General features: G+C 63.2%; 2 protein-coding genes across 2 annotated transcripts in view; both read left to right on the top strand.

Annotated features, from left to right (window-relative positions):
• Positions 1-570: 570 nt before the first annotated feature.
• On the top strand, positions 571-4,786 carry ARTN (artemin). The gene is made up of 4 exons (XM_075711591.1): positions 571-616; positions 3,597-3,667; positions 3,789-3,978; positions 4,350-4,786. Exons 1-4 carry the CDS (start codon positions 571-573, stop codon positions 4,784-4,786), a joined length of 744 nt encoding a protein of 247 aa, XP_075567706.1.
• A 1,413-nt stretch (positions 4,787-6,199) lies between these two features.
• The window catches only part of IPO13 (importin 13), a 31,722-nt gene continuing 13,495 nt past the window's right edge, over positions 6,200-24,426 (top strand). The window contains exons 1-6 of the mRNA XM_075711116.1: positions 6,200-6,268; positions 15,651-16,387; positions 21,994-22,134; positions 22,303-22,444; positions 23,529-23,695; positions 24,051-24,171. Coding sequence (XP_075567231.1) covers positions 6,200-6,268; positions 15,651-16,387; positions 21,994-22,134; positions 22,303-22,444; positions 23,529-23,695; positions 24,051-24,171 — 1,377 coding nt within the window. The remainder of the gene's footprint in view (positions 6,269-15,650; positions 16,388-21,993; positions 22,135-22,302; positions 22,445-23,528; positions 23,696-24,050; positions 24,172-24,426) is intronic.

Genomic DNA, 24,426 nt, shown 5'->3' with positions numbered 1-24,426 from the left:
GCCGGGGGTCCCGGTGCCGTTCCCGGAGGGGTGCGAGTCTCCGCGGGAGCTCGGCGGCGGTGCGGGTCCCGGCGCGGAGCCGGCGCTAATGCGGGTCGGGCTGCGGGTCCTGCTGCTGGCGGGGTCCCGGTGCCGTCCTGGTCCCGGGGCGGTCCCGGCGCCCGTGCCGGCTCGGAGTCCCGCTGCCGCTGCGGTGCGGGTCGGGGTGCCGGTCGGGATCCCGGTGCCGGTGCGGATCGGGGGTCCCGGTGCCGGTGCCGGTGCCCGCCCCGCCGGTCAGGTGACGGCGGCTGGAATTTGACACCGCCGGCGGCGGCGGGAGCGGGATGGAGCCGCCGCTGCCCCGCACTGCGCGCCCGCCCGCCGCCGCCGCCGGCACCGGCACCGCGCCCCGAGGCGCACCGGCACCCCGACCCGCACCCCGAGGCGCAGCGGGAGCGGCACCGGCAGCGGCACCGGCAGCGGCGGCGGGAACCGGTGCCGGTGCCGGCGGGGCAGCGCCGGCCCCCGCCCGCGCCCCGCCCCGGCGCGGCGGCGGCGGGCGGCGGGGGGCGGCGGGGAGCGGAGGCGATGCGGGGCGGCGGCGGCCCGGGGGATGGTCCCCGCCGCGGGCACGGTGAGTCCGGGCCTCGGCGGCGGCTCGTACCGGGGCTGCGGGGGGGACGAGGGGGGGGTGCCGCTTCGCCACCCGCCCCCCCCGGCAGAACCCGCGGGGCGGCGAGGGGGCTCGGGCCGCCCCCCGGGCAGGTCCCCGCCGGGCGGCTCCCGGGGTGCCGAGCCCGGCCCGGCGGCGGGAAGCGCTCGGGGCCGCGGCGGGGCCGGGGTTCCCTGCCCGGGCGGGGAGAGGCGGGACCCCGCTGCGGGTGCCCGGGAGCACGGGGACGGTGGCAGCCGCCTCTTCCCCGGGCTCCCGCCCCGGCCCTTGGGGCACGTCGGGCAGCTCTGCGCCCCGGCTGCCCGGGCGGTGGGCGGGGGAGAGCCCCGGGGCGGGGGTGCCCGGGCGGGCGCTCCCCGGCCCCGCTTTCCCCGGGCTGGGGCCGAGATTGGTCTCGCCCGTGTGCCCCACGTGTCCGACTCCGGCTTCCCACGGCTCTGCGGGGCGGGTGCCAGCTCCGCGTCACACGTGGAGTTGATTTCTGACCACCGCCCCCCCCCCCGTCACTCCTCCTGCCAGGGGCAGCGCGGTGGGTTGCCGGGCCTCCGCCGGCTCCGCCGGTGCCCGCAGGTGCCCGTGGGGGGTCTCCGGGCATCCCCCCGCGGCTGCAGCGCTGCCACGGCGAGCAGTGGCGAGCGAGGCCTCAGCATAGCCCCCTTCCGAAAGCGGCCGCTCCATGAGCTGAGACCCTCACCCCGGGGCTGGGGCACCCGCTGGCCCCGCGTGGATGCGCTTCGCGAGTGGCTGCTGCCTCCCCCGGGGGCCTGGTGCAGCCCACGGGGCAGCCGCTCCCCAGCGCCCTGTGCGCTGCGTGGGCAGCGGGGCGCTCGCCGGGGCTCCGCACGGGTGGGTGCGGGGTGAGCGGCACGGGGATTTCCCCAGCACGCTGCTGCTCAGCCCCCGGGCGGGGGACACTTGCGGCGGGGGGGGTCAGGCAGGTCCTCACACGGGTGGGCCCGATCCTGACCCTGGAAAGGGCTCCTGCGCCTGCTAATGGCCCAGCTGCGCTCTGGCGGCCGTGGCAGGGGCAGACCCCAGCCAGACCCCCCCCCCATGCGGGAGCTGGGGGGTCTGCCGCGGGGGGGTGCAGGTCTGGCACCCCCGTGGGGTGCCCAGGAGCTCGGCTCAGCCCTGCCCGCGCGGGGGGAAAGCAGGGGCCGAGCGGGGGTGCGGGGCCAGCGTGGGCTGCGGTCCTGCGCGCTCGGGGAGCTGCCCCCGGGGACGGGGCTCCGCGTCTGCGGAGGCACTGGCGGGGCACGTCCGTAGCCCCGGCTCCGGCGCTCCGGGGGCGAAGGGAGGCTGCCCTCGCCCGGCGCCCCGCCGGCAGCGCTCCCGCCGCACAGCCCGGGGCCGTGCTGCCGCCGGACGGGGGAAGCTTGAACTGCACCGGCTGCTCCGTCCCGCCCCGTCTCGTCCCGTCCCGTCCCGTCCCGCCGGGATGCTGGGGCCGGGGCGGGGGGGGCCCGTCCCCTCCCAGCGGGGCGCGGGGACCCTCGGCTGGCCCCTCCGGGGGTGCCGGCCTGGGAAAACCATGACCTGGCGGCAGCGGCTGGCTCAGGGCCACGGGGCCGCCACGGGAGCGACGTGCTGCGTGGGCCGTGCTTGGCCGGGCTGCGGCGGCTGGCGGGGCCGGGGGGCCTGGTGCCAGCCCTGCCTGCACCGGGGACGCATCCTGCCCGGTGCACGGCCCCCGGGGGAGGCACATGGGCCTGGCAGTGCCCATCACGGCCCCTTGCCATGGCGTGGCCGGTGCAGGGTGGCATGAGATGCGGCAGTCGGGACTTGGGCACCATCCCCTGAGATGCTGGGGGGGACCGGGGGAACTGATTTTGTCTCCTTGTCCCAGCGGTGCCCAGCCATGTCCCTTCATTTTTTTGGCCAGGAGCGCTCTCCTCAGCGTGTCCCATCCCAGCTTTGCCACAGAAGTACCCGAGACGTGCCGGCGCAAAGCCAGGGAGGGGACAGGGGAACTCCACGCTGCAGGATGCCACCAAGCTCCAAGGGGACAGTCCCGTCCCTAGAGACAGGGGATGCAGCAGACAGGCCAAGGAGGGTTCAAGCCCCCTTGGGACTCACCTCTGGGGCATCCTGGCTTGGGGCATTGGGGCACAGGAGCCTCCCTGCACCCCGGGGGAGCTGGGGAAGGAGGTGCAACGTGTGGCTGCAGACTGGGAGTTGCCCCTGCACCTCCCGGGGGACGTCGTTCCCCTGAGACCGTGGTTGCTGCTCCGCTGGGACCATGCATGGCAGGGACCGAATTCCGCTCTCTGTGTGTCGGGTCAGCAGGTGCTGGGCAGTGGCGTTGGGGTGAACAAGGACAGCGAGCCCAGCGTGGTGCCCCGTGCCCTGCCGTGTCCCCGTGGGACCCGCTTGCCCATCCTGCCCCTCATGGCCCCACTTGCCCGGGCTGCTCTGGGGCTGTGTGTCCCAGCTCCCTGCAGGCAGCGGGCAGGGGAGCCAGCACAGGGCCGGGGGGTGGCTGAACCCAGGGCCCCTGTGCTAATGGATTTGGAGTTTCCAAGGTCAGGCTCCCACCGCAAGCAAGAAAAACATTCCCAGGGAAGGGCCATGGGAAAGGGCCCCCCCTGCGGTGCTCCCAGCCCCAGCCGCTGCCTCACGGCCCAGCCTGGCATCCCAGGCCACTCGTGCAAGGAGGTGGCTGCATCCCCCTGAGAAGAGGTGCTGGGAGAAGGCTGGGCTGCCCCAGCTGCCAAATCTCTGGGAAGGGGTGCATGGGGTGGTGAGGGTGCCTGGCTGTGTGGGGAGGGGACTGGGGGGGGGGGGGGGGGGCATGCATGGGGTACAGGAGGGGTTGTGGGGTGCTGGGGAGTGAGGGACAGGATGGCATGCTTGGCAGGGGCAGGGGAGAGGTGTGCCAGCTCCCAGCTGGCCAGCTCGATGCCCACCCTATCCCCGCTGACCCCCACCTCTGCACTTGCAGCCAGCATGGAGCAGCGAGCGGGGCCACCGGAGCCGAGACCTGCAGGACCCACCACGCACCCCCAGCCCAAGGTGAGCCCAGGCCTGGCTGGCCAGGACCACACGTCCCCATCCCCCCCCAGCTCATGGAGCCTCATCCCTGGTGTGGGGACCCTGGCCAGGATTCACCCTGCCGTGCTGTGCTTTGTCGCAGGAGGGGATGCTATGGGGGCTCCTCGCCATCCTCTCGCTGCTGGCCGGGCTGGCCGCAGGCACCCTGCGAAACCCACACTGCAATGAGACACTGGGCACAGCCCCCACGCCGCGGGGCATGGCCACCACCAGCCCGGCTGTGGAGGACAGCGTGGAGGTACCGCTCACCGCTGCCTGGAGCCAGCTGTACGGTGCGTGTTGAGGCAGGACCCCCAGCCTGGGCACAGTGGCCCCAAGCATGGGGCACGGGCAAGTTGGGAGCCACTGTGGGGAGCCCCAGCCCATGCGGGGCTGCCTCTGCACATCGGGGCCGGGCGGAGGGTGGGGCTGAAAGCATGGGGTCCTCTGCTTCATGCTGGGGATGGTGGCAGAACCCTGGGGATGAGAAGATTCTTGGTTGGGCACCGACCCACCCCACCGCCCTGTGGGCACCCGGCCAGTGACACAGCGTGTGGTCAGGAGGGGTCTGCAGGGCATGGTGGGGGACAGGCAGGCTCGGTGGGCCTGAGGAGGGAGGCGGGCACAGGATGGCGTCTGACGGTGCTGTCCCCTCCGTGTGCAGGGGACAACGCGACGACGGGTGGCCCAGGTGCCACGGAGCTGGCAGAGGACCTGTTGCTGCGTGCCGAGCGTTCGCCGCCGGGCACCAGCAAAACCAAGAAGGGGACGCGGAAACCCTCGCGGGGGACCCGCGGGCGCAACTGCCACATCCGCAACCTGATGGTGAAGGTGCGCGACCTGGGCCTGGGCTTCAACTCGGACGAGATCGTGCTCTTCAAGTACTGCAGCGGGTCCTGCCACCGGGCGCGCAGCAACTACGACCTGACGCTGGGCAGCCTGCTGCGGCAGCAGCTCATCGCCCCGGGGCCGCAGGAGCGGGTCCTCAGCCACCCCTGCTGCCGGCCCACCCGCTACGAGGCCGTCTCCTTCATGGACGTGCAGAACACGTGGCAGACAGTGGAGAAGCTCTCGGCGGCTGAGTGCAGCTGCATCGGCTGAGGAGGGGGCTGCCGGCTCGGCCCCGGCTCGACACATGCCGGCAGACCCCGGCTCGTGGTGCACAGCAGCACTGATGCTCGGAGGAAGGGTCTGGCAGAGGCGGGTGCCCCCGGTTTTGCGTGGCTACGAGGGACAGAGGCGAGATGGAGCCATGATGGGAGGCGGGCGGCCGAGCCCCCTCCCACTCAGTGCCAAGCAGCTGGTGCCGCCGGCTATGCAGGGTCCTGCCGGGGTGCACCCCGGCTCAGCCCTGGGCGAGGAGCTGGAGCGGGGTATGGAGCATCCCCGCTGCTCGCAGGGGTCTGCCAGCCCGGTGTCCACCAGCAGCGCCCGGCTCGCCTGCACCCTGCCTGGACTGGTGCTCCCGCGCCCCTGCTTTAGGGGAGCTGGGGCCAAGTGTCGCCCAACCTTCAGAGGGGGACAGAAAGGGGGCAAAAACCTCCCTGTCCCCTCGGGCACCCTGGGGCTGGCGGTGGCCGGAGCTGCCCTGCAGGGAGGGGGCGTCCCTGAGGGCAGGGGTGCAGCGGGGCCAAACCGCGCCGGCGGGGGACCATCACCCGGGCTGCGGCAGCCCCCGGCGCTCGGCAGGGCGGCGGGCACGAGCACCTGCCAGGACCCCTGCCCGGCTCCCGGGGGGTTGGCAGGGTCCCCCCGCTGCCCCCGCGGTGCTGCGGCACTAAACTATTTATTACTCTAAATTATTTATTTATTGTTCTCGAGCGGCAGCTCCTATTTATGACTTTGGGCCCGCGGGGGCCGGGTGTAATTTAACCCCAGCGCTGCTGTGAAGCCCTGGGCAGCGCCCCGACCCCGGTGCCCCGTGCCCCCAGCCCCCCTTTTTCTATTATTTGTAAAAATCGAGGGATAAACTCTATTTTTGTACAGTCGCCTTTTCCTGTAGCAATAAAGCGATGGGCTGCGAGTCCAACCCCCGGCGTGCCCGTGATTGGGGGGCGGGGGGGGTGTCTGTGCCCGGCGCCTCCGCCCCCCGTGGGCCGGCAGCGGGCGGCGGTGCTGAGCGGGGCCCCCGCCGGCGCTGCCCGCCCCACGCGTGGGGGGCAGCGGCGGTGCCCGGTGCCCGGCAGGGGGCACGCGTGGGCCGGGACTACGGCTCCCGGCGTGCGGCGCGGCGCGGCGGCAGGTCCCGGGCTGCCCGGCCGCGCCTGCGGGGCAGCGGGGCGAGGCGGTGCCGGTGCGGAGCGGGGCGGGCGGTGCCGCTCGGGGCGTCCCTCGGGCGCCTGCCGGCCCGACCGCCGCTGCCCGCCGAGCCGGGCCGAGCCGCGCCGCGCCGCCCCGGTGCCGCCGCCCTCGCCGGGGCGGGGAGGCGGGTCCCGCCGCGATGCGGCTGCCCCTGCGCCGCCGCCGTCGCCCGCCCGCCGCCACTGCCGCCGCCTCCTGAGCGCCGCCGCAGCCATGGAGCGGAGGGCGGAGGCGCCGCCGCCGCCGCAGGGCCTCGACTTCACCGTGGAGAACGTGGAGAAGGTGAGCGGGCCGCCCGGAGCCCACCCGCGGCGATGGCGGGGCCGGGGCGGGGGGGGGGGCGCGGCTGCGGGATGCTGCTGCTGCTGCGGGGGTGGCGGGGGCTGCTCCGGCTCCGGGGGGGGGCACCTGCTCGGCGGTGCCGGGCCCCGGCAGGGCGGCATCCCCGCGGCCCGGCCCGCCCTGCCCAGGGGGGTCCGGTGCGCGGCGCGGGAGGTGGAGCCGCCGGCTCCCGGGGCAGCCCGGGGAGGGAAAATGATGTGGCAGAAATGGGAGCAAAGGGAGGAGTTGTGCCTCCGAAGGTCGCCGTGCTGCAGCGCCGGGCAGGGAGAGCCCGCGGGTCCGGTCCTGGCTGCCCCCGACGTTATCAGTGCCTCCGTCGGGCGGGGAAGGGAGGGCACCCGGGCTCTCGCCAGGTGCTGGGAATTGTTGGGAATTACGGCTGGGAAAAGCCTTTGGAGGGCGGGTGTCCCGGTGATGCCTTTCTGAGCCTGGATTGATCCAGCCCCCGTGCTCCTGCTGATGCTCGAGGTCCTCCTAAGCAGCTGCAGGGCGAGAGGAGCCAAGTCGTGGTTGCCGAAACCTGGGATCCAGGGAATGGCCACGGCAAACCGTGGCCTGCCGGCATCACGCCGCTGCCGGGAAGAGCCCCGAGCATCCTCCGTGTGAGCTGGGGTTCATCACAGAGACCGAGCAGGGCACCCCAGCGAGCGCCGGGGGAGGCAGCGGAGCAAAACCCTTCCCTTGGGCCATCTTGGAGGTGATGGGGGCAGGGCAGCGGAGGCTGCATCCCTGAAGGGCAAACAACAAGCGAGCGCTTCTCCCTTCCACTCACCCTGTAGCCAGACAGCCGCTCGGAGACTGACAGCCTGTCGATCCATAGCTCAGTCCCCAGACAGCTAGTGGGAATCCCAGCGTCCTCATTTTTCCTTGATAAGAATAGACCAAGTTCCTTGCCAAAGCGATGCCCACGGGCCTGCTGGTGGGCACACGGCTTGTGTTTCGCACCCGGCCCTACCCAGCGGCTTGCCCGGCCCCGCAGGAGGTGTCGGGTCAGGGATGTCAGGTTTGTAAGTGGGCGCCGGTTGCCTTTGTGCCGCAGGTGACAGCCCACCTCTGCCAGGGAGATGGAGACAGAGCATGGCCGGGGGGATTAACTGATGTCTGGAAAATGCTACATTAATGCAACCTTCTGCAGCTTAATCTGCATATATCCAGGGCTGCTGGATGATTTTGCCTCCGACTTCCTTTCTCTTCGGCAGACACAAACCGCTCCTTTGTTTGCACCAACAATGAAGCGCACACTTGCCCAGGAAGGGTGGGCAGTGCCAGGGTGGGGGGCACCCGGCGCTGGCTGGGCGAGGTGGGGCTGTGCCGAGAGGCAGCTCTCCCTCACCGCGCTGCTCTGGATTTAGTCTCCTGCCGCCTGAGAGGAGGCAAAGATGCCCTCTAGGATGCTTTGGCTCCCCTCCCCCAGCCCGCCCGGCTTCTCCCGGTCCCCGCAGGCTTTGCCATCTCGGTGGTGTCCTCTGAAGATGCGGCTGTGGAGCGTGGTGAGGCTCTGAGCTGCTGGCTGGCGGCAGCAGCACGGTCCCTGCCCAGAGGAAGAAATGTGGGGTGGGATCAGAAAAAACTCAGAGGTTCAGCAGCTCGGAGCCCTCCTGTGTCTGTCTTTTCCAGGGGGGGCTGTGGGGTGTTTCTGGTACAAAGCAAAGGAAAGGTGGGCTTTGCTGGGGGCTGGGCTGGTGGGAGGCAGGTGGGTAGAGCCGCTTTGTCAGAGGTGGTGCCAGCAGACAAATGATGCTTCTGCTGGCCTGGGCTCTTCTGCCTGCCAGGTTTTGTGCATGGCTCTATTAATAACATGGAATACTGATTAAAGTTGGGGTTTGACTCCACTCTGAGTCAGTTCGTGATAAGTGCTGGGGTTAGGAACAGCATAAAGAGCTGGTTATCTCGTAAGTCAGAAGGTCGAAGCCTCTCCAGGTCACCCGCAGTGGAAGTCATCACGTGTGGCAGCTGTAGCCAGGGAAGTCTCTGGTCAGACCGTGCCCGTCACGCTCTTCTGATGGTTTTTGCGTGGAGGATTCGCGTCCCTGGAAAACCCTTCTGTACCCCGCTGTTGTTTATTATGCGATGGGCTGGGCAAATGCCCCCACAGTTTTGCAGGGCTCGGGTGCCTGTGTAGCTGAAGAGGATCATTGCTGTGTTTATCCAGCGTGAGGTGCGCCAGAGAGAGACGGTTAGATCCCTCCAGCTGTGACCAGTGGTTGCAGGGAGGCGGGAGGGTAGGGATGCTGCAGGCTGGGCCCACGCTACCCTTTGCCAGCCAGCAGGTCTGAAAGCCCACGGGCAGCAGGCAGGCAGCTGCCTCCGTTCCTAAGGAGGTGTCAGGTTCAGGTACTGCGCTTCAGGAGCCGCCTGAAAGTTGCTCCCTGCGTATTTTTTTTCCTCTGTTTTTCCATACGGAGCTCTCCCGTGACACAGGGAAGGAGTGGGGCTGTGCTGGTGCTGAGCCGTTGCAGTACGGTTACTGTGTCAGCATCCCCCAGTCCCAGCTGAGGGCTGATCAGCTGCTTTTTGTTTTCTTCTGAGCCTGACCTAGATGCTGCTCTGGCTTCGGCGCAGCTAGAGCAGGCTGGCGTGGCCATGCTGCGTGGACCTGCTGGCCGGCCGGCTGGCAGCCCTGGGCTGGCTCTGCTTCCCCAGCACCTGCTGCTGAGCGGGGCTCTGCCGCTGCGGCTGGAGGGGTCAGGGGGAAGGGAAGGCTGGGCGGGCCGAAGGCTTCAGGCTGCGAGGATGCTCAGCCTTCCCATGCCTAAATGGTGCAATCTTGACCTGTGTGCACTTTTGCGTGCCCAGGGGCTGTCCCCGGTGTGACTGACAGCCTGGTGATGGGGGGACGCTGCCCTGGGGAGGTGACGCTCCTGCTGCGGTATGAACCCTGCTCTGGTGAAGATGGATTGCAGATGTTCGGTCCCTGCTGGCTGTGTCTGTCTTGGAGGAGCAGTGCACAAGCCGGACTTGAGCCTTGCGTTTCGGTCCCCCCGGGTCAGGGGTGGCAGCACCTAACACTAAGGGGTTGGACAGAAGGAGAGACCCTCTTTACCTGCTTTCAGCGCAGTTGAATCTGCCCTGACACTATCCTCCTTTTTGAAAGAAGAAGGAAGGCAGTGCCGTTCTTCTGTGAATTTCCCAAGTGCCTGTTCTCGCCCTCTTTTTGTCTGATTCCTTCCAGGTCTTTCCTCCCTTGGCCTGCCTCTCATCCTCTGGGGTGTTTGTAATAGTCACTGATGTCTTTTCCCTAGCACATTAGCGGTCTGGCATCTCTGGGCCTTCCAGATTGCCGTGTGCCTCTCTGGAGATGCCTGATGAATGCACAGAGTCTCTCCGGCAGGATGGGTAGGCGGGGTGTCATGGAGCTGACATCCGGAGCCTACCGTGACAGGAGAGGGGTAGCTTTGATCACCGCTCCTCGGAGATGCCGAGCCTCGGGGATGTGGCAGCTGCCGGGGCTGCCTTCCACCCGGGAGGGTGGGGAGGAGAAACCCAAGTGCATCTGCTTTCTTCAGAAAAAGGTTATTGCCCGTCTTTGGAAACCTGATCAAGAGAATTATGGCTACATCAGGATGGGGGAATGGCATCCCCCGTCTGGTGCACCGCTGGCAGCAGCTTGGCCACTTCTTCCTTAGATGCAGCCCACGTACGGGAGATGTGGCAACCGTGCCAGGGATGGTAAGTTAGGGGCCTCAGGAGGGGAGATTCTTGCAAAATTGAGGGAAGCAAGAGTCACCTTGTTTAACATTTAAGCAGATCTTCACTGCAAAAGCAGATTCCACACAGAGCCAACCTTGGCTGAACACCTTGCTCCTTCCTGTGGCGTGGTGGTGATGGGATGAGAGGGCAGCACCTTGTGTTTGCCAGGGCTTGGCTTTGCCCTACAAGGGCCATCGCTGGAGCCTCATCTCAGCTCCGACATCTTACAGAGCAGGAACGGGTGAGATCGGCACCTGGGTGCCAGTGGGAATTCCTCTCAAAACACTTGCAGACTTCTTTGTCGAAGTGATGGGCAGAAACACGAGATGGTGGGCAGAGATGTTTGGGTCACCCTTGCAACTTGTCCTGGGCTCTGTGCTCCCAGGGTTCCTCTCTGGTCTTGCTCATGCTTTGCTTGTGCAGGCAGGCCCCCAGCCACCACCACTGAGAGCACGTCTCCTACAGCCCCCATCCCTGCTGGGGACCACGCCGTTCTCTGCAAAGGGCTGCTGGCAGCGAAGGAGCAGGAGGGATGCCAAGGCTACTGAGCCGTGTCTGGGCCTCAGCCCCTTCTGCACAGCCGAGGACTTCTTATTAAGCAACTCTTATTAGGAGTGGGGAAAAAAATCCCTGTTCTTTGGGACTGCTGGCAAAGTGTGGGTGCCTTCAGCAAGAGCAGCACACTTGGCAGCACGTGCATGGCCTTATTTTGCATCCGTTTGCTATCCTCAGCGCTTCGGCAGGCTGCCGCCTTCCCGGGGCTGCTGGCTGCTCAGCCTGCCCCGCCGTGGCAGGGGGAGGACAGGGGGAGGACAGGGGGAGGATGACGTTCCCTTTGCTTGGCAGAGCCGTGGTGATGGTTGTGCTGTCGCAGGCCTGGAGCGCTGGCGGTGCGAGTGCATTCAGCTAGAAAGGACAGCGAGAGACCATAGCGGGAGACGTCCCGGGGGGTTCTGCTGCCCCCGGCGTGCCGTGGCTGTGGGCACGGGGCAAGGAGCAGAACAGGAATATGTTTCGCAGCTTGCTGTTTTCCCTGCGGGTTGCAGACCTCAGAGCTGTACCCGCTGTTACCTCCATTAGCTCAAGCAGACTGGCCCCTGGAGGGGACCCGTCTCCCTGTGGAGCCCCCCAGGAATGGCAGGCAGCACACTACCGCTCTGTGAAGCTGGAGCCGCACGTCTGGGGCACCTCTTGTCACCCCACAAATGGCACGGACACAACACGACTCTGCTGGGGACCCTGTGTTAATGGATTTACAGAGTGCAGTTGGGGAGACAGCCTGCTGGCTCTGGGCTCTCTGTAGAAGCTCTGAGGGCTGAGGGATGCTGGGCTCGTAGCAGCTCCTTTTCCCTCATGATACCAGGCTGCAAGCTAAGATCAGGTGCCTTTGCTTGGCAATAACTCTCCTTGGACTGGTCCCCCTCCCACTGTCCAAAGTGACCAGCGTGGGACCTCTGACCCATGCGTTTTGGGCAACCTCCCCTGCCCCAAGGCAGCTTCCTTCTGGCTCTCTTGAGCCACTGATACCACTCCAGTATCTAGAGCCTAACTGAGACTTTGGCCACAGCTTTTTAGGGCAGGGAAGAGCCATCATAACAAGCTTGAATTATTTTCAACCAAGCAGAGCTGATGTTGGAGAGAGCTCCTTCCCTGGCCAAAGGGCATAGCTGACAGCCGGGCTGTTTACCAGCTCTCACGTTACAGGTCTAATTGCGGAGGAGGCAGGTCTGGTGGCAGCCACCCGTTCAAATCAGAATGCACAAAGCCTCCCTGTTAGATGTCACTGTCCGATTTCATGCCTTCTGCTTCTCCCTCCTGGCGCTAAGGAGTTCTCATCATCATCTCCAGTGCTTCCTCATGGGCCTGAGAGTGCTGGCTGGCATGGTGTTGTCAAAGTCCAACAGCAGCTGGTGCCGGTTCTGGGATGAGGACGGTGCCTTTCCTTGCTGGGGAGGAGCACACCGGGTGTTGAAGTACCCTTCTGCAGGGCACGGTGCCTTGCAGGCTCCTGTCCCATGCTCTCAGCAGAGGATGGTACTCAGCTGATGTGCGTGGTAGGCTAGGGAAAGAGCCTCGTCTTCTCTCAGGGGTTTCGTCTGCTGCTTTGAGCTGGGCTAGGATGGTTCCAGTATTGATGCCCATCCTTGGAGGTCCTCTGGAAAGCTCTCCCGTGTTGTGTAGAGCACTAGAGGGGGTGCACTGTCAGCAGCCCCGGGGCACGTGCTGCCTTGCCTCTCTCTACCTGGCATCTTGCATGCAGGCAGGAACAGCCCTGCTCTGGCCAGGAGCTGCCACGGCCGGTCCCCTCCTGGGCAGGGTGCTTGGGGAAAGGGGGTAAGAAAGCCAGCAGCCACGTTTTTCCAGAATATTCTTCTGACTTCCTACAGCTTGCAGCGTGACTCTTCAGCATCAGCTTTGTTTCCATCCTCTGAATAACTTAGTGTGTTTGGTAGACCTTGTCATCTCACCGCTCACCCTCTCTCCCCAAGGTGCTGAGCAGCAGAGGCTCCAGCGTACGTCCGTGGGGGCCTCCACTGGAAACCTCCCCAGAGGCTCCCTGTGGGAGGAGCGGGGCTCTGGGGTGGTGTTGCTGGGCGATGGATGCCTCTCCGGAGAGCTCACTGGTGACAGTGGGCACCGCTGTAGGGCGGACGGAGCATGAGGGGTGCAGGTGAGGTGCTGGGGTGGTGGCGGCAGGAAAGCCATCTGCGTGGCTGGAAAGCTGACCCTGCCTGGGGAGGGGTCTCATGACCTGATTGCTCACTGTTCCTCTAATGCAGTGGTAGTGACATCTCCCTGGCATGAGCATTGAGGGGAGCGTCTACGATAATGCACCCTCTTTGCCATCGGTACAATGCAGCGGCAGTTTTTTTTGGCTTAGACAGCGCCGGAGTCTGCTGCCAGGGCTGCACGCAGGGTGCTCGCGCAGGGGCTGCTTGCAGGATGCTCACGCCACAGCCTCGTGCCGGGCTCTGCCTGCTGGCTCGCTGCTCTCCCTTCAGTCAGGTGATCCCACGAAAGCACCGGGGTCTGCTTGCTTGGAGGCAGTGGCAGGATCAGGCCTTCGCCAGCAGCCTCAGCCAGGCGGGAGGATGAGCCCGCAGCTGCTTCCCCGCGGGCAGGCTGTGTACGCCAGCCCCCGCTCCGCTGCCCTGCGACGTTCCCCGTCGCCCGCAGCGCTGTGTAAGGCTCACCCTGCACGCTCATCGCTCCGGGGGCTCGCTTTGGTGTGCCCGGAGTGTGCACGGTGCCACGCTTTCCCGTATAGCTCCCCACCGTGAGACCGTGAAGCAGCAGCCCTGAAGCCAGGGTAGGGGAGCGGCTGGGGAGCTTGTGGGTTGGAAACCCGGCACTGGAGGCCAGGTCCGTCCTCCACACATGGTGTGGTCCGTGCTTTACAAATCTTGTACTGGATTAGAGGTTAGGGCTCCTGGGACATGTACACAGCTTGTGCCTCTTAATATATGATGCATAGGGATTTTTTTCCCCCTACAATTATCTAAGTGTTAGCAGGAAGACTATTCAAAATAGAAGAAATCAATTAATTAGGGAGTGCGTGGGAGTGTAAACGGAGAGGCTGGGAGGAGGTGGGGAGGGGTCGCGGGCTGGGGAGCAGGCGGAGGGGACTGCTTGCCAGCCTTTGCACCTTGTCAGGGTGCCCAGCGAGTGGGGAAGGAGAAGAGTGGGATGTCACTGACTCTGGGAATCTCAAGTGAGATTTATTTTGGAAAGAAAATAAGCAGCAAGCTCTGATGAGAGCAAATAAGAGACTGAGCAGGTACTGGAGGAGATAGCTGGGAGCTCCAGTCCTGCTGCAGGATGACTGGGTCTTCAGCGAAAGAGCAGAGGTAGGAGCCAGATTCCTGCCCCCAGGAGTGGTTGAGCTTTTAGCACATCTGCACCTACTGCTTCATAGTGAAGTAAATTGTTGCTTTGACAGGAGGGGATGACAGTGCTTACCTGTGCCCCAGCAGCTGAGTGATGCTTCAGGCAAGAGTCTGAGATAACCGAGAACAGAGCAAGGTTTCAGGTAGCTGCTGATAACTCGTGGGCTCCCCTTGGCCACTCTGTTGGTACAAATTTCTCTCTCCCCGTGTCCTGCTTATCTAGGGTTAACCTTTTCTGTGTCAGGATACGTCTTTTAGTGGAACAGATGCCTGTCCCTCTGCAGCCCGTGTCGGCTGGCTCTGTCTCCTATGAAATACTTCATAACCTCTTTCTTTCTCACAAAGAGGTTGTCCTCATTTCCCCCCGCCACAAAGTCTTGAACAGAGGCGTTTCAAATGATGGTCCAGGCAATGCCATCTCTCTAAGGTTCCTGCCATTTCGTCCTGCTCTTTGGTCTTGTGCTGGGAAGCAGCGGGAGGCATAAGCACTTGCTTGGGAAGCTTGTTTCTGTGCCCCAGGCTGCCAGCTCTGCATGCTTAAAAATAGGGTTTAAATCCTCTCCTGGGTACAAGAGCCACACAAGAATTTCATAGAGCTTTCTAGGGGGAGGAGGAGGATATTTGAGACCTGGAGTCAGGATGGGGACACAAAAAATCCTCTGCACCTGCTGGAATCATCCTCCAATTTGCTGGTGGGGTGCGACGGGTGCCTGATAGCCTGACAAATGCCATTGCTTCTCCTTGCTCCTGGCATATGCAGTCAGTGATCTGAAATGAAATGCACTGTGCCAGGCAGAAAACCTCACTGCTGGAAGATGGAGTTCGGGCAAAGGGTAGTTCTGTCCCCCTCTATGTGTGAGGGCATCGCTGGTTACCAGTTGCACCCACTCAGAATAAGTAACTAATTAATGTTGCCCTTAATATCTATATAACATTCCTGTGCAAATAAAGCCTTGCAGCCTGCGTGAGGCTGCTCATGTGGATCTGAGCTCTGCAAAGCAGTAACTAGATCTCCCAAAGCTGTCGGAGCAGGTAAGTGATGTTCTCCTTCTCCGCACGGGGAGATGGAGTGAGCAGTCCTGGGCTGTCCCGGGAGGTGGTGGCAGAGGCAGGGTTAGATGCCAGCTCTCCTGGCCCAGCTGTAACTGGGCAGGTTTGGGAATACTTCAAAGGGACTCTGTGGAGGGATTAATCCCTGAGCTTAGTGACTGTGGGTTTCCAAGGCTCTGTACAACCTGATAGACGGAGATATCTGCAGCAGCTCTTGCATTCCTTGGGCTCCTGGACACAAGCTTTGGGCCACACATGCTTTTTGGCAGCCGGTGCATCCACAGCACCTCTCTGAGAGCGGGTGCAGGTGGAAGGCAGGAGTGCCAGCGTGCCGTGTCCCTTACAGCCCTCGCGCTGCAGACAGGTCCTGCGCCCACCCCAGTGACAGTGCATCAGCAGGCAGGTTTGGCATGAGGGAAGGCGAGGATGGGAGATGACTAAGGAAAAGAAATTTCCAGAGTGCTGCATGAGAGGAGGAGGGGAAGAATGCTTTGCAGGTCCTCTCTCACTTTGCCGACAGCCCAAGGAGGGAGGCCAGCTAAGGCAGGCTGACGCGGGGAGGGGGGCTGGCTTTGCAGGGCAGCAGCTGGCAGGCAGCCCAGGCGCTGGGCTCCGTGCCGGTGAGCCTTTCCCTGGCGGGACCTGCCGTGGCTGTGCTCCTCGGCTGCTCTAGGATGCTTCCCTCTCTCTTCCAGGCTCTCCATCAGCTGTATTATGACCCAAACATCGAGAACAAGAACTTGGCTCAGAAATGGCTGATGCAGGCGCAGGTCTCCCCCCAGGCGTGGCACTTCAGCTGGCTGCTTCTCAACATGGACAAGGTGCCCGAGATCCAGTACTTTGGTGCCAGCGCTCTCCACATTAAAATCTCCCGTTACTGGAATGACATCCCGGCCGACCAGTATGAGAGCCTCAAGTCACAGCTCTTCACCCACATCACCCGCTTCGCCAGCGGCTCCAAGATCGTGCTGACCCGGCTGTGCGTGGCGCTGGCCTCCCTGGCCCTCAGCATGATGCCGGAGGCTTGGCCCTGTGCCGTGGCAGACATGGTACGCATGTTCCAGGCGGAGGACTCCAACGTGGACGGGCGAGCGCGGTGCCTGGCACTGCTGGAGCTGCTGACGGTGCTGCCTGAGGAGTTCCAGACCAGCCGCCTGCCGCAGTACCGCAAGGGCCAGGTGCGCAGCGTCCTAGCACAGGAGTGCGGCTCAGTCTTCCCTTTGCTGGAGCAGCTGCTGCAGCAGCAGGACTCCCCGGGTTTCATCAAGCAGAAGGTGTTGAAGTGCTTCTCCAGCTGGGTGCAGCTGGAGATCCCGCTGATGGACTGCGAGAACCTGATCCAGGCAGCTTTCGCCTCTCTGCAGGACCCAGAGCTCTTCGACACAGCGGTGGAGGCTGTTGTCAATGCCATTTCCCAGCCCGATGCCCAGAGGTAAGGGCAGCCTCTCCCATGCGCTGCAGGCTGGTGCTTCTGGGCATCAACGGGGGAACGGGGTGGGGAGGAAAAACCTCAGGCCTTTTTCTAGCTACCATCAGCCCTGGACGTGGTGATGACAGGGTTTGGAAGTGGGAGATGTTAAAAGCAGACAGCAGCTCCTGGTTTCACATGGTTGGTCCTGGAAGGCTTTGCACCATGGTTGATTTGTGGGCACCATGTAGTCTTGGGCTGCTGCAGCCCATCTCCACCCTCCTCCTCTCAAGCAGAGGAGGATGCTCCCTTCTGGTTCCTCGTGTCAGACCCTGCAGTGCCCGACCAGGGAGCAGCTGCCTGGCTCTGGCCAGGGGGACTACAGAGACCCTCCTCTGCCTTGTGCTGCTGGTCCAGCCAAGGAGCTGATTTGATGCAGGGATAATAAAACCAGACTTGTCAGTCTTCTCCCTCCTCCTGGCCGCAACAGCTCGTGCCAGCCGAGGACTCATCCTTTGTTTGCGGCCATGGCTGCCCCTGGCGCAGCAGAGCTGGGAGCCGGGACTAGGGCAGGTCCTGCAGGGCTGCGCCGTGGGACTCTGAGCTCGTCTGCTTGGCCGCGTTGTCCGAGCTGCTGTCAGCCCTCGGGACCAATGCCCACAGAAGGGAAAGTACATCTCCTCTGGTTCCCGTGGCCACATCCCCTCCTGGCTGCTTAGCAACCTTCCCCCGAAGAGGAGGGTTTCCTTGAAGGCTGGGCTGAGCTGCTGCCGCTGTGCATCCCTGTGCATCGCTGCGCATCATGCAGGCTCCGACCCTCTGCAGCGGTGCGGATGCTGCTGCCGCTGCAGTTGTGAGCCCTGCTCCTCCCACTGGCTTCAGGGCAGGGGCAGCCAGCGCGGTCTCCGGTCCTCCGTGATGACAAGGGGGTTGCATCTGGAGACTGGAAGTCCCGGTGCGCAAAGGGACCTGTCAGGATTTTGATGTATTGCCGGGTGCAAGGAGGGGTTGCCTCATTTGCTAGCGTTCAGATCACAACAAGTAGCTTTTCCTTGTAGCCGGCAAAGGCTGTGGGCCAGCCCAAACCCTTGTAGCAGGACTGGTACAGAAAATGAGAAGGTAGGAGAGGGTGACTTGCAGTTCTGAAATGTTGGACTTGCTGCCTTCCTCCTTTCCGTTTCCCTTGAGTCTCAGAAGTCCCTTGGTTGTGATTCCCCACCTGTGTGCAGGAGCCTGGCCCTGCAGCGCTGTTCTTCAGTTGTATTAAAAGCCTGAGCTTTCTGTTGAGCTTTCAAAGTGAGCTTTCCTGAGAAGCATGGCTGACAGCAGAGTTTCCTCTCTGCTCCCGTGCTGACCCTGCCGTGCAGTTTCTGGCCCCGTTTGGTCCTGCCACGCTGGTGGCTCCCTTGCAGTGTCACCGGCACTTGCTCTCCATCCTTCTCCTTGGAGGCATGATTTGCCACAGCAGAGCACTCTCCCTGTCCGTAGCCGTGGGGGCAGTGGCCAGGATGGGGTGGACAGCTGGCCTGAAAGGCTGCCCAGTGTGTGCGAGCCTGGTGCAGCCCCTGTTCCCCGGGGCGCGGGGACAGCAGTGGCATTGTCATGGGGCCACCCTGCCAGGCGGCGTGTGGTGTCAGCTGCTCCAGGGAGGAGCAGGACTGTGCTCGCTGCTGAGATCCGGGATAGGCTCAGGAGCAGGGTAGCTCACAGAGCCACTACTTCCCAGGCCTGGTGGGCTCTCTCTTCCCCTTTGTTCCTTGTGTCCTCCATCCCGCATCCCTCCTCCTGCTTCTCCTGGTGCCGGCTGTCCCGCCCCTCCGGCTTTGTTGCTCAGCCACAGCGGATCCAGCTCTTCCCCAAGCCCCCAGGGAGTCTCCTGACCTTTCTGTCTCTTTTCTAGACAGTCTGGGAGATCCCTGCTGCTTTTCAGCTGCTCTGTTCCTCCACAGTCTCTCGCCTTCGTTTCTGCAGGGGCCTGGCTCCCTGCTGCCCTTGGCCGCAGGCTTGGAGCATCCTCGACACTGGGCTGCCAACACGGTCCTCTCCAGAGCTTTGCAGGGCATCGCTCCATGAGAGGATTAGTCTCAGGGCTCCCCGCTTTCCCACAGGTTCCCCTGGGTGTTATGGACCCTGTGTCCTTCCTCCTCGCCCCCTCCCAGCTGGCTTCATTGACATGGCTGCGGAGGCAATCATGCAGGTGTGCTTCTACTGTCAGCAGAAGGCTTGGCTTCTGCCGCTGGGGGTTAGGTAGCCTGCGGGTCATCTTCCCAGGGGAGCACCACCGTGCAAGGCACCCCTCACGCTGCAGCTCCTCACCCTGGGAGCAGCCGGCTGCCACCCATGTCCAGGTTGAGGAGGGCAGGTGAGACCTCATGGGCAAGGATCACCCTCGGGGTAAGTCGCTTGTGCCGGCAGCTTCCGTTTCCCTGCCTGCGAGCAGCGGTGGGTGGCTTTCCTGCCTCCGAGGTGTTACTAGAGGTGATGCAGCAGAGATCTGTAGGTGCGAAGCATTTGATCTCCTTAACTACCAGGCGGGTGGGAGCCCTTTGCACCCAGAGGAGGGGGTGTCCTGGGCATTGCTGGAGTCTGGGCGCCGCTCCTCTGCTAGGATACGGCATTCTTGAGAAGAAACCTCAGAGGCTTGACTCTGTGCGCACCTCTGCTCTTGGGGGTGGCAGGAAGCTCCTGAGCTGCAGGAGGGCAGGAACAGAGGTGTTCTTGCATCTTGTTTGCAGAGGAGACTTGGGCTGGATTTTCTGTCTCATTTGAGGCTAAGCGGTTAAGCAGGGCAGAGAGCTCGCTGGCACGTGCTGCAGGGGCAGAGCTGGCATGCAGCACTTGGCCATGCTCCCGCAGCCCAGTGGGTAGTGTCGGAGCAGGGAGAGGGACCTCCACGTGATGTGTGCCCGTGGTGGGAGTTACGGAGCTTGGGCATGGGACACTGAGCCACCTCTCTGAAAGCAGCAGGGTGTTGCTGCAGTGATGTAGCTGGCAGCATTGCAGGTGTCCAGGTGGGATTGCATGGTGTCCAGCCTATCCCTTCCTGGTCTCAGCACCTGGTGCTGAATCCCTGAAGAGGAATTTCACTGGAAGAGTTTTCCAAGAGCTTCATTAGAAACAGTTTTTTAATAGATTGGGTTTTCTCATCAGGACATGGCTCGGATTTCGAATCAGGAAGGATGAGATTGTCCCATGTGAGCTGTCCTCTGCAGGTTGTCCACTGCACTGTGGTGTGGTTTGGGGAGGGTTGTGGGAAGAGCATAAGGAGGTGCTGGTCCCATGGAGGGAGCTGTGGATGCTGCAGTTCACTGGGCTTTGAGAAGGGACCGGACAAACTCACAGAAGAAAAATTTGCTCAGCTGCTAAATATGACGATAGCAAATCTTGCTCAGGAAGGCTAACACAAATCGCTGGAGGGAAATACATGGGGAAGCGTTGCCGTATGGCTGCCATGTTCATAGACTCTTTCACAGGCACTCCCAGTTGTCAGCTGCTGGAGACAGGCCGCTCAGCTGGGCGGCCAGAGGCTCACCTGGGCTGGTCTTGTTCTCTCCTGCCTGGTGCTGGGCTGCCGGGGGTGGGAAGTGGTGGCTGGCAGCAGGGCCGGCAGGCGAGGTGTCGGTGTCTGCTTTCCGGGGCAAGCTCTGCGCCTGGCCAGGGCTGTGGTGCCAGCTGGTCACTGGGGGCTGGGAAGCAGCACTGAGCAGGCGGGGTGGCCTGCGGCTGCGTGCTGACTGGGCACGGAGGAGAGGAGCCCAGCTCTGGCTGGCTTGGCCACAGCTCTTGGGTGACTGGTTAAAACAGCTTGCCTAGAGTAGGAGTCTCCCTCCTCGCTGGGGACCTTTGCATCCGAATTGCACTCACACCTGCATAGGCAGTGAGCAGAGCAAGGTGGTGCTCAGGAGACATGGTTCACCTAACCTTTTCTAGAAGTCTTCACTAACATGGGATAAGTTGCAGCATGGAAGCAAATCCAGGTGATTCTCTCTGTTGGCTGTGCAGCGAGTCCAGAAGACTAGCTCAGGTCTAGGCATCTGCACTGTGAGTATTTCAAGGTAACCAGCAGAAGCAGGAACCTTGTCATAAACTCCTAAAGTCATAAAAACATCTCTAGGGTAGTGTGAGCCCAGTGCTGCGGAGGAAGGATGGCTTTGCCCTACACTGGAGAGGTGGAAGGTCCCCTGTGCCTTTTTGTCAGCTCCCTTGGGCTGACCTTGACTGTAGCATCGGTTCCCTGGGAGAGAAGCTGGTGAATTCCCAAATTCTGCATTATCACAGTGCTCCCACACTGCTATGGGCATCACTCACCGGGCCTCAGAGGCTTGAAAATGGTTTACACACAAATACCTGTCCCTTTTGCAGTGCGATTTCCTCTGGGGGAGAGGGGCAAGGTGGGGGTGACCCCCAGCACCACACAGAGGGGTTGCCAAGGCGGAGACTCCCTCTTCTCTCTGTCTTCTCCCACTGACCCAGACCTAGAAGCTGCCACCACCAGCATGGTGCTGTCCCTGTGCTGGTGGCACCGATGGCTTTGTTCACTCCTACACCGGCCATAGCAAGAGCTGCCAGTGCGCTGGGCAGCCGTGCCGCTCCGGCGTGGATGTGCAGGTGTCCTAGTGTCAGCGCTCACATCTCTTCCCTGCAGTGGGCACAGGAGAGCTGGCATCACGTGTGCCTCCCGCTCCGAGCATCCTTGGCCCTGCACCTGTGTGTGGCAGGGCAGGCAGGGAGTGCACGGAATAGCTGCAGCTTTGGATAATACGCCTCGGCGGGCAGGGAAATGGCAGGCTGCTCATCAGCCTCTGGCACGGCCTCTCTCCGGGGGCCCTGGGCTGCGTTTCACCTTGGCTGCCTCCTTCTTGTTGCCTTGGTTACCATCACTTCCAGGCAGCAGCGCGGAGGGGAGGCTGATGTGCATGATGTGATGTGGGAGAGCTGTGCCACGCAGGGCTGCGGCAGCCCGGCAGGGTGGGGGGTCAGGGGGGCATGCCATGAGGCCAGCATCCTTGCTGGTTAGGAGTCCCCAAGGGTGGCTGCCCACTTCATCCCAGCCAGGGAGCACAATCCACATGTGCCTGTGCTGGAGAGTCGTGCGGCTTCCCACCGGCACCTCTGGCTGCCCTCATGCAGAGCACAGAAGCATGGGCTGCAAGCATGGCGAAAAGAGCCTGCAGGTCTGCCTTCGCTGCCCTTCTCCCACTCCCCATTGCTGCCAACGCTGCTGTGTGCAGGCGCAGCTTGCTCAGGGCTGGTCATGGCAGTGACAAGTTAGTGCTGGTCGGGGGGTGCTGCAGCCCTGCCAGCAGGTTTGGGCAGGCGGAGGCAGATGCCCACACCGTGGTGCAGTGGGGACTTGCACAGAGCTGATGGCCTCTGGCTTGGTCCTTCTTTTCGCTTGCAGAGGCTCCGCTGTGGGAGCGCTCGGGGCTTCGGTCTTCATCCCAGTGCCACGGGCTGGGAGGAGAGTTCCTGTAAGCGGTAAAGGCTCCTGGATGCGTCCCACTGCACAAAGCCATCTTCCAGTAGGAAAAGCTGGGCAGGAGCCCTGGAAGAGCATCAGGAGGGATGGATGCCATGGCAGCCAGTGCTGGTGAGTCGATGCCCGGCACTGATTCAGGCTGTGCTTGCAGGTACGTGAACACCCTCCTGAAGCTCATCCCTCCTGTGCTGGGGCTCCAAGAGCAGCTGCGCCAGGCGGTCCAGAGCGGGGACATGGAGACGTCACACGGGATATGCCGCATTGCTGTGGCCTTGGGGGAGAACCACTCCCGGTGAGTGCTGGGGACAGTCCCCAGGAGAGGGAATGAGCTTGGAGCAGCCCGCTGTTCCTCACGTGCTGCTTTGTCCAGGGCCTGTCCTGCACCCATTGCTGCGTGTCAGGGCAGAGGAGTCAGGCTCACAGCGGTGGTGCCACCCTGACCGTGCTCTCTGCTCCCCAGGGCCCTCCTGGACCAGGTGGAGCACTGGCAGAGCTTCCTGGCCCTGGTCAACATGATCATGTTCTGCACTGGCATTCCCGGGCACTACCCCGTCAATGAAACCACCAGCTCCTTGACGCTCACCTTCTGGTACACGCTGCAGGTCAGTGGCCATCGTGGGGCAGCCTGCCTGGATCCTGTGCTCCAGGCAGGGCTGGAGGCACCCATGCGTGGGGACTGGAGTCTGGCTTGGCTGTGTTTGGTCCCCAGGGATTTCCGATGCCCCCAGCTCCTCGCCCTGCACTCGCAGCCACCGCAGGGCATGTAACTCAGAAATGCTGGCCCCTTGGCTTGCTTTTTCCATGCCCAGTCTTCCTTGGAAGTCTGAGCCAGCCTTTAAGGGCCTCATTAACATAACTAATTAAAACTTCATGCTAATTTTTTTTTTTTCCAGCAGCAGACCTGGTTGTTTAGCTCCTTGCTGCACGGCTGCACCAGCCACATGCAGGGAGGAGAGCGCGTGCCGGCTTACTGCGGGCTAGACCCTGCTGCTGGGCTGGCAGCCGTGGTCTCTCGGAGGAGGAAAGAGAGGGCTGGGGGCTGCTAGTGGCTGCCCAGTGTGGGGTCCCTCGCCCAGGGCCAATGTTCCCTGCGCCAACAGAGCAGTCCTGCCACGTCGTGCTCTATTTTTAGCCCCTGTTCATCCCCCCAGCTCTATTCCTCCGCAATCTGATGCAGCGTGGCTGAGTGTGGGCGATGGGAGTGGGCGATATCGGCACCGTGCTGGCAGACTCTGCTGTGCGGGGCCGGGCCGAGGCTCCCACCTCCTCTCGCTGCTTCTCTGGATGGGTCTGAGGATGTGGGTGCAGGCAGGAGAGCGCTGTGCTCCCCGGGCACCCATCCCAGCCTGCATCTCAGGGGTCTGAGGCATGCATGCTCCTGATACAGGTGTGCTCCTGAGGGTAGGACACGGCACGGCAGTGCAACCCCACTGTAACCGTGCTGTCCTCAAATGCCCAAGGGTCCCCCTGGCTGCTGGGGCTTCTGGCATCTTGGCTCCAGATAACGCTGCCGCTGCAGAAGGGCTCGGCATCAGGTGGACCTGGAGGAGCTGGAAATGCAACCTCCGAGGTGTGACAGGTCCCACCAGCCCTGGGAGATGCCCCTGAGCATCCCTGTGCAGTGGGCATGCTGGCTCCATTTTCTTTCCCCTGCAACACCCGATGTATTCCTCCTCTTGCCCCCAGGATGACATCCTCTCCTTTGAGCCGGACAAGCAGGCGGTGTACCAGCAGGTCTACAGGCCTGTCTACTTCCAGCTGGTGGATGTACTGCTGCACAAAGCCCAGTTCCCCTCCGATGAGGAGTATGGCTTCTGGTCTTCAGATGAGAAGGAGCAGTTTCGGATATACAGGTACAGCTGGGAGGTTTGGGTTTGCTCATCAGGCAGGCTAGGACGCAGGCAGCATCCTGCCTTCCTGCAGCCTGAGCACCATGGGGAGACCCAAGGAGGGACATGGAAGAGACTCCTTCCACCAAGAGCTGTTTTGGCTGTGGTGGTGGTATGGAAACGAGCTGGGGTTTTGGCATGACACCAGATACCCTCCCTAGGAATCCCTGGGAGCACTCCGCGTTGGGCTGGGGCAGTGTCCTTGTGCAGGCAGCACCTGCGTCTTGCCTGGCAGCGGGAGGGGAAGTAATGTGTCCACGTGTGGAGCACTCTGCAGGGGATGGGGACAACGTTTGGAAACCCTCCACGTTCTCTGCAGGGTGGACATCTCTGACACGCTGATGTACGTGTATGAGATGCTGGGTGCTGAGCTCCTGAGCAGCCTCTATGACAAACTGGGACGTCTCCTGACCAACACGGAGCAGCCATCCACGTGGCAGGTGAGCGAGGGGACCCGGGCACCAGGCTGATGGCTACTAGCCCCTCGGGGACCTATCCTCGCCACAGGGTTTTGAGAGCAAAGGGAGGTGATAAAGGCGAGGAGCATGACCACCTTGCTGGCACACGTGTGGGCTCTCTGGGGTCTGCTGGGAGGAGGAACAGGTGGTCTTCTGCCTCCCTGTCCTTAGCGCTGCCCAGGGACCAGGCTCCTTGGCTGCTGCGGGGGGGTCTGATCTAGTGTCTGGGGCTGGGGT

This window comes from Pelecanus crispus, chromosome 5, assembly GCF_030463565.1.
Source record: "Pelecanus crispus isolate bPelCri1 chromosome 5, bPelCri1.pri, whole genome shotgun sequence".
Taxonomy (NCBI): domain Eukaryota; kingdom Metazoa; phylum Chordata; class Aves; order Pelecaniformes; family Pelecanidae; genus Pelecanus; species Pelecanus crispus.
The sequence above is the reverse complement of the archived record's forward strand: the minus strand, read 5'-3'. Positions and strand labels throughout refer to the sequence as shown.

Excerpts from the sequence above, each read along its gene's own strand:
- ARTN (XM_075711591.1), top strand. The coding sequence starts at position 571 with ATGCGGGGCGGCGGCGGCCCGGGGGATGGTCCCCGCCGCGGGCACG. Across the intron at positions 3,668-3,788 it reads CCACGCACCCCCAGCCCAAG|GAGGGGATGCTATGGGGGCT; the intron begins GTGAGCCCAGGC and ends GCTTTGTCGCAG. Across the intron at positions 3,979-4,349 it reads TGCCTGGAGCCAGCTGTACG|GGGACAACGCGACGACGGGT; the intron begins GTGCGTGTTGAG and ends CTCCGTGTGCAG.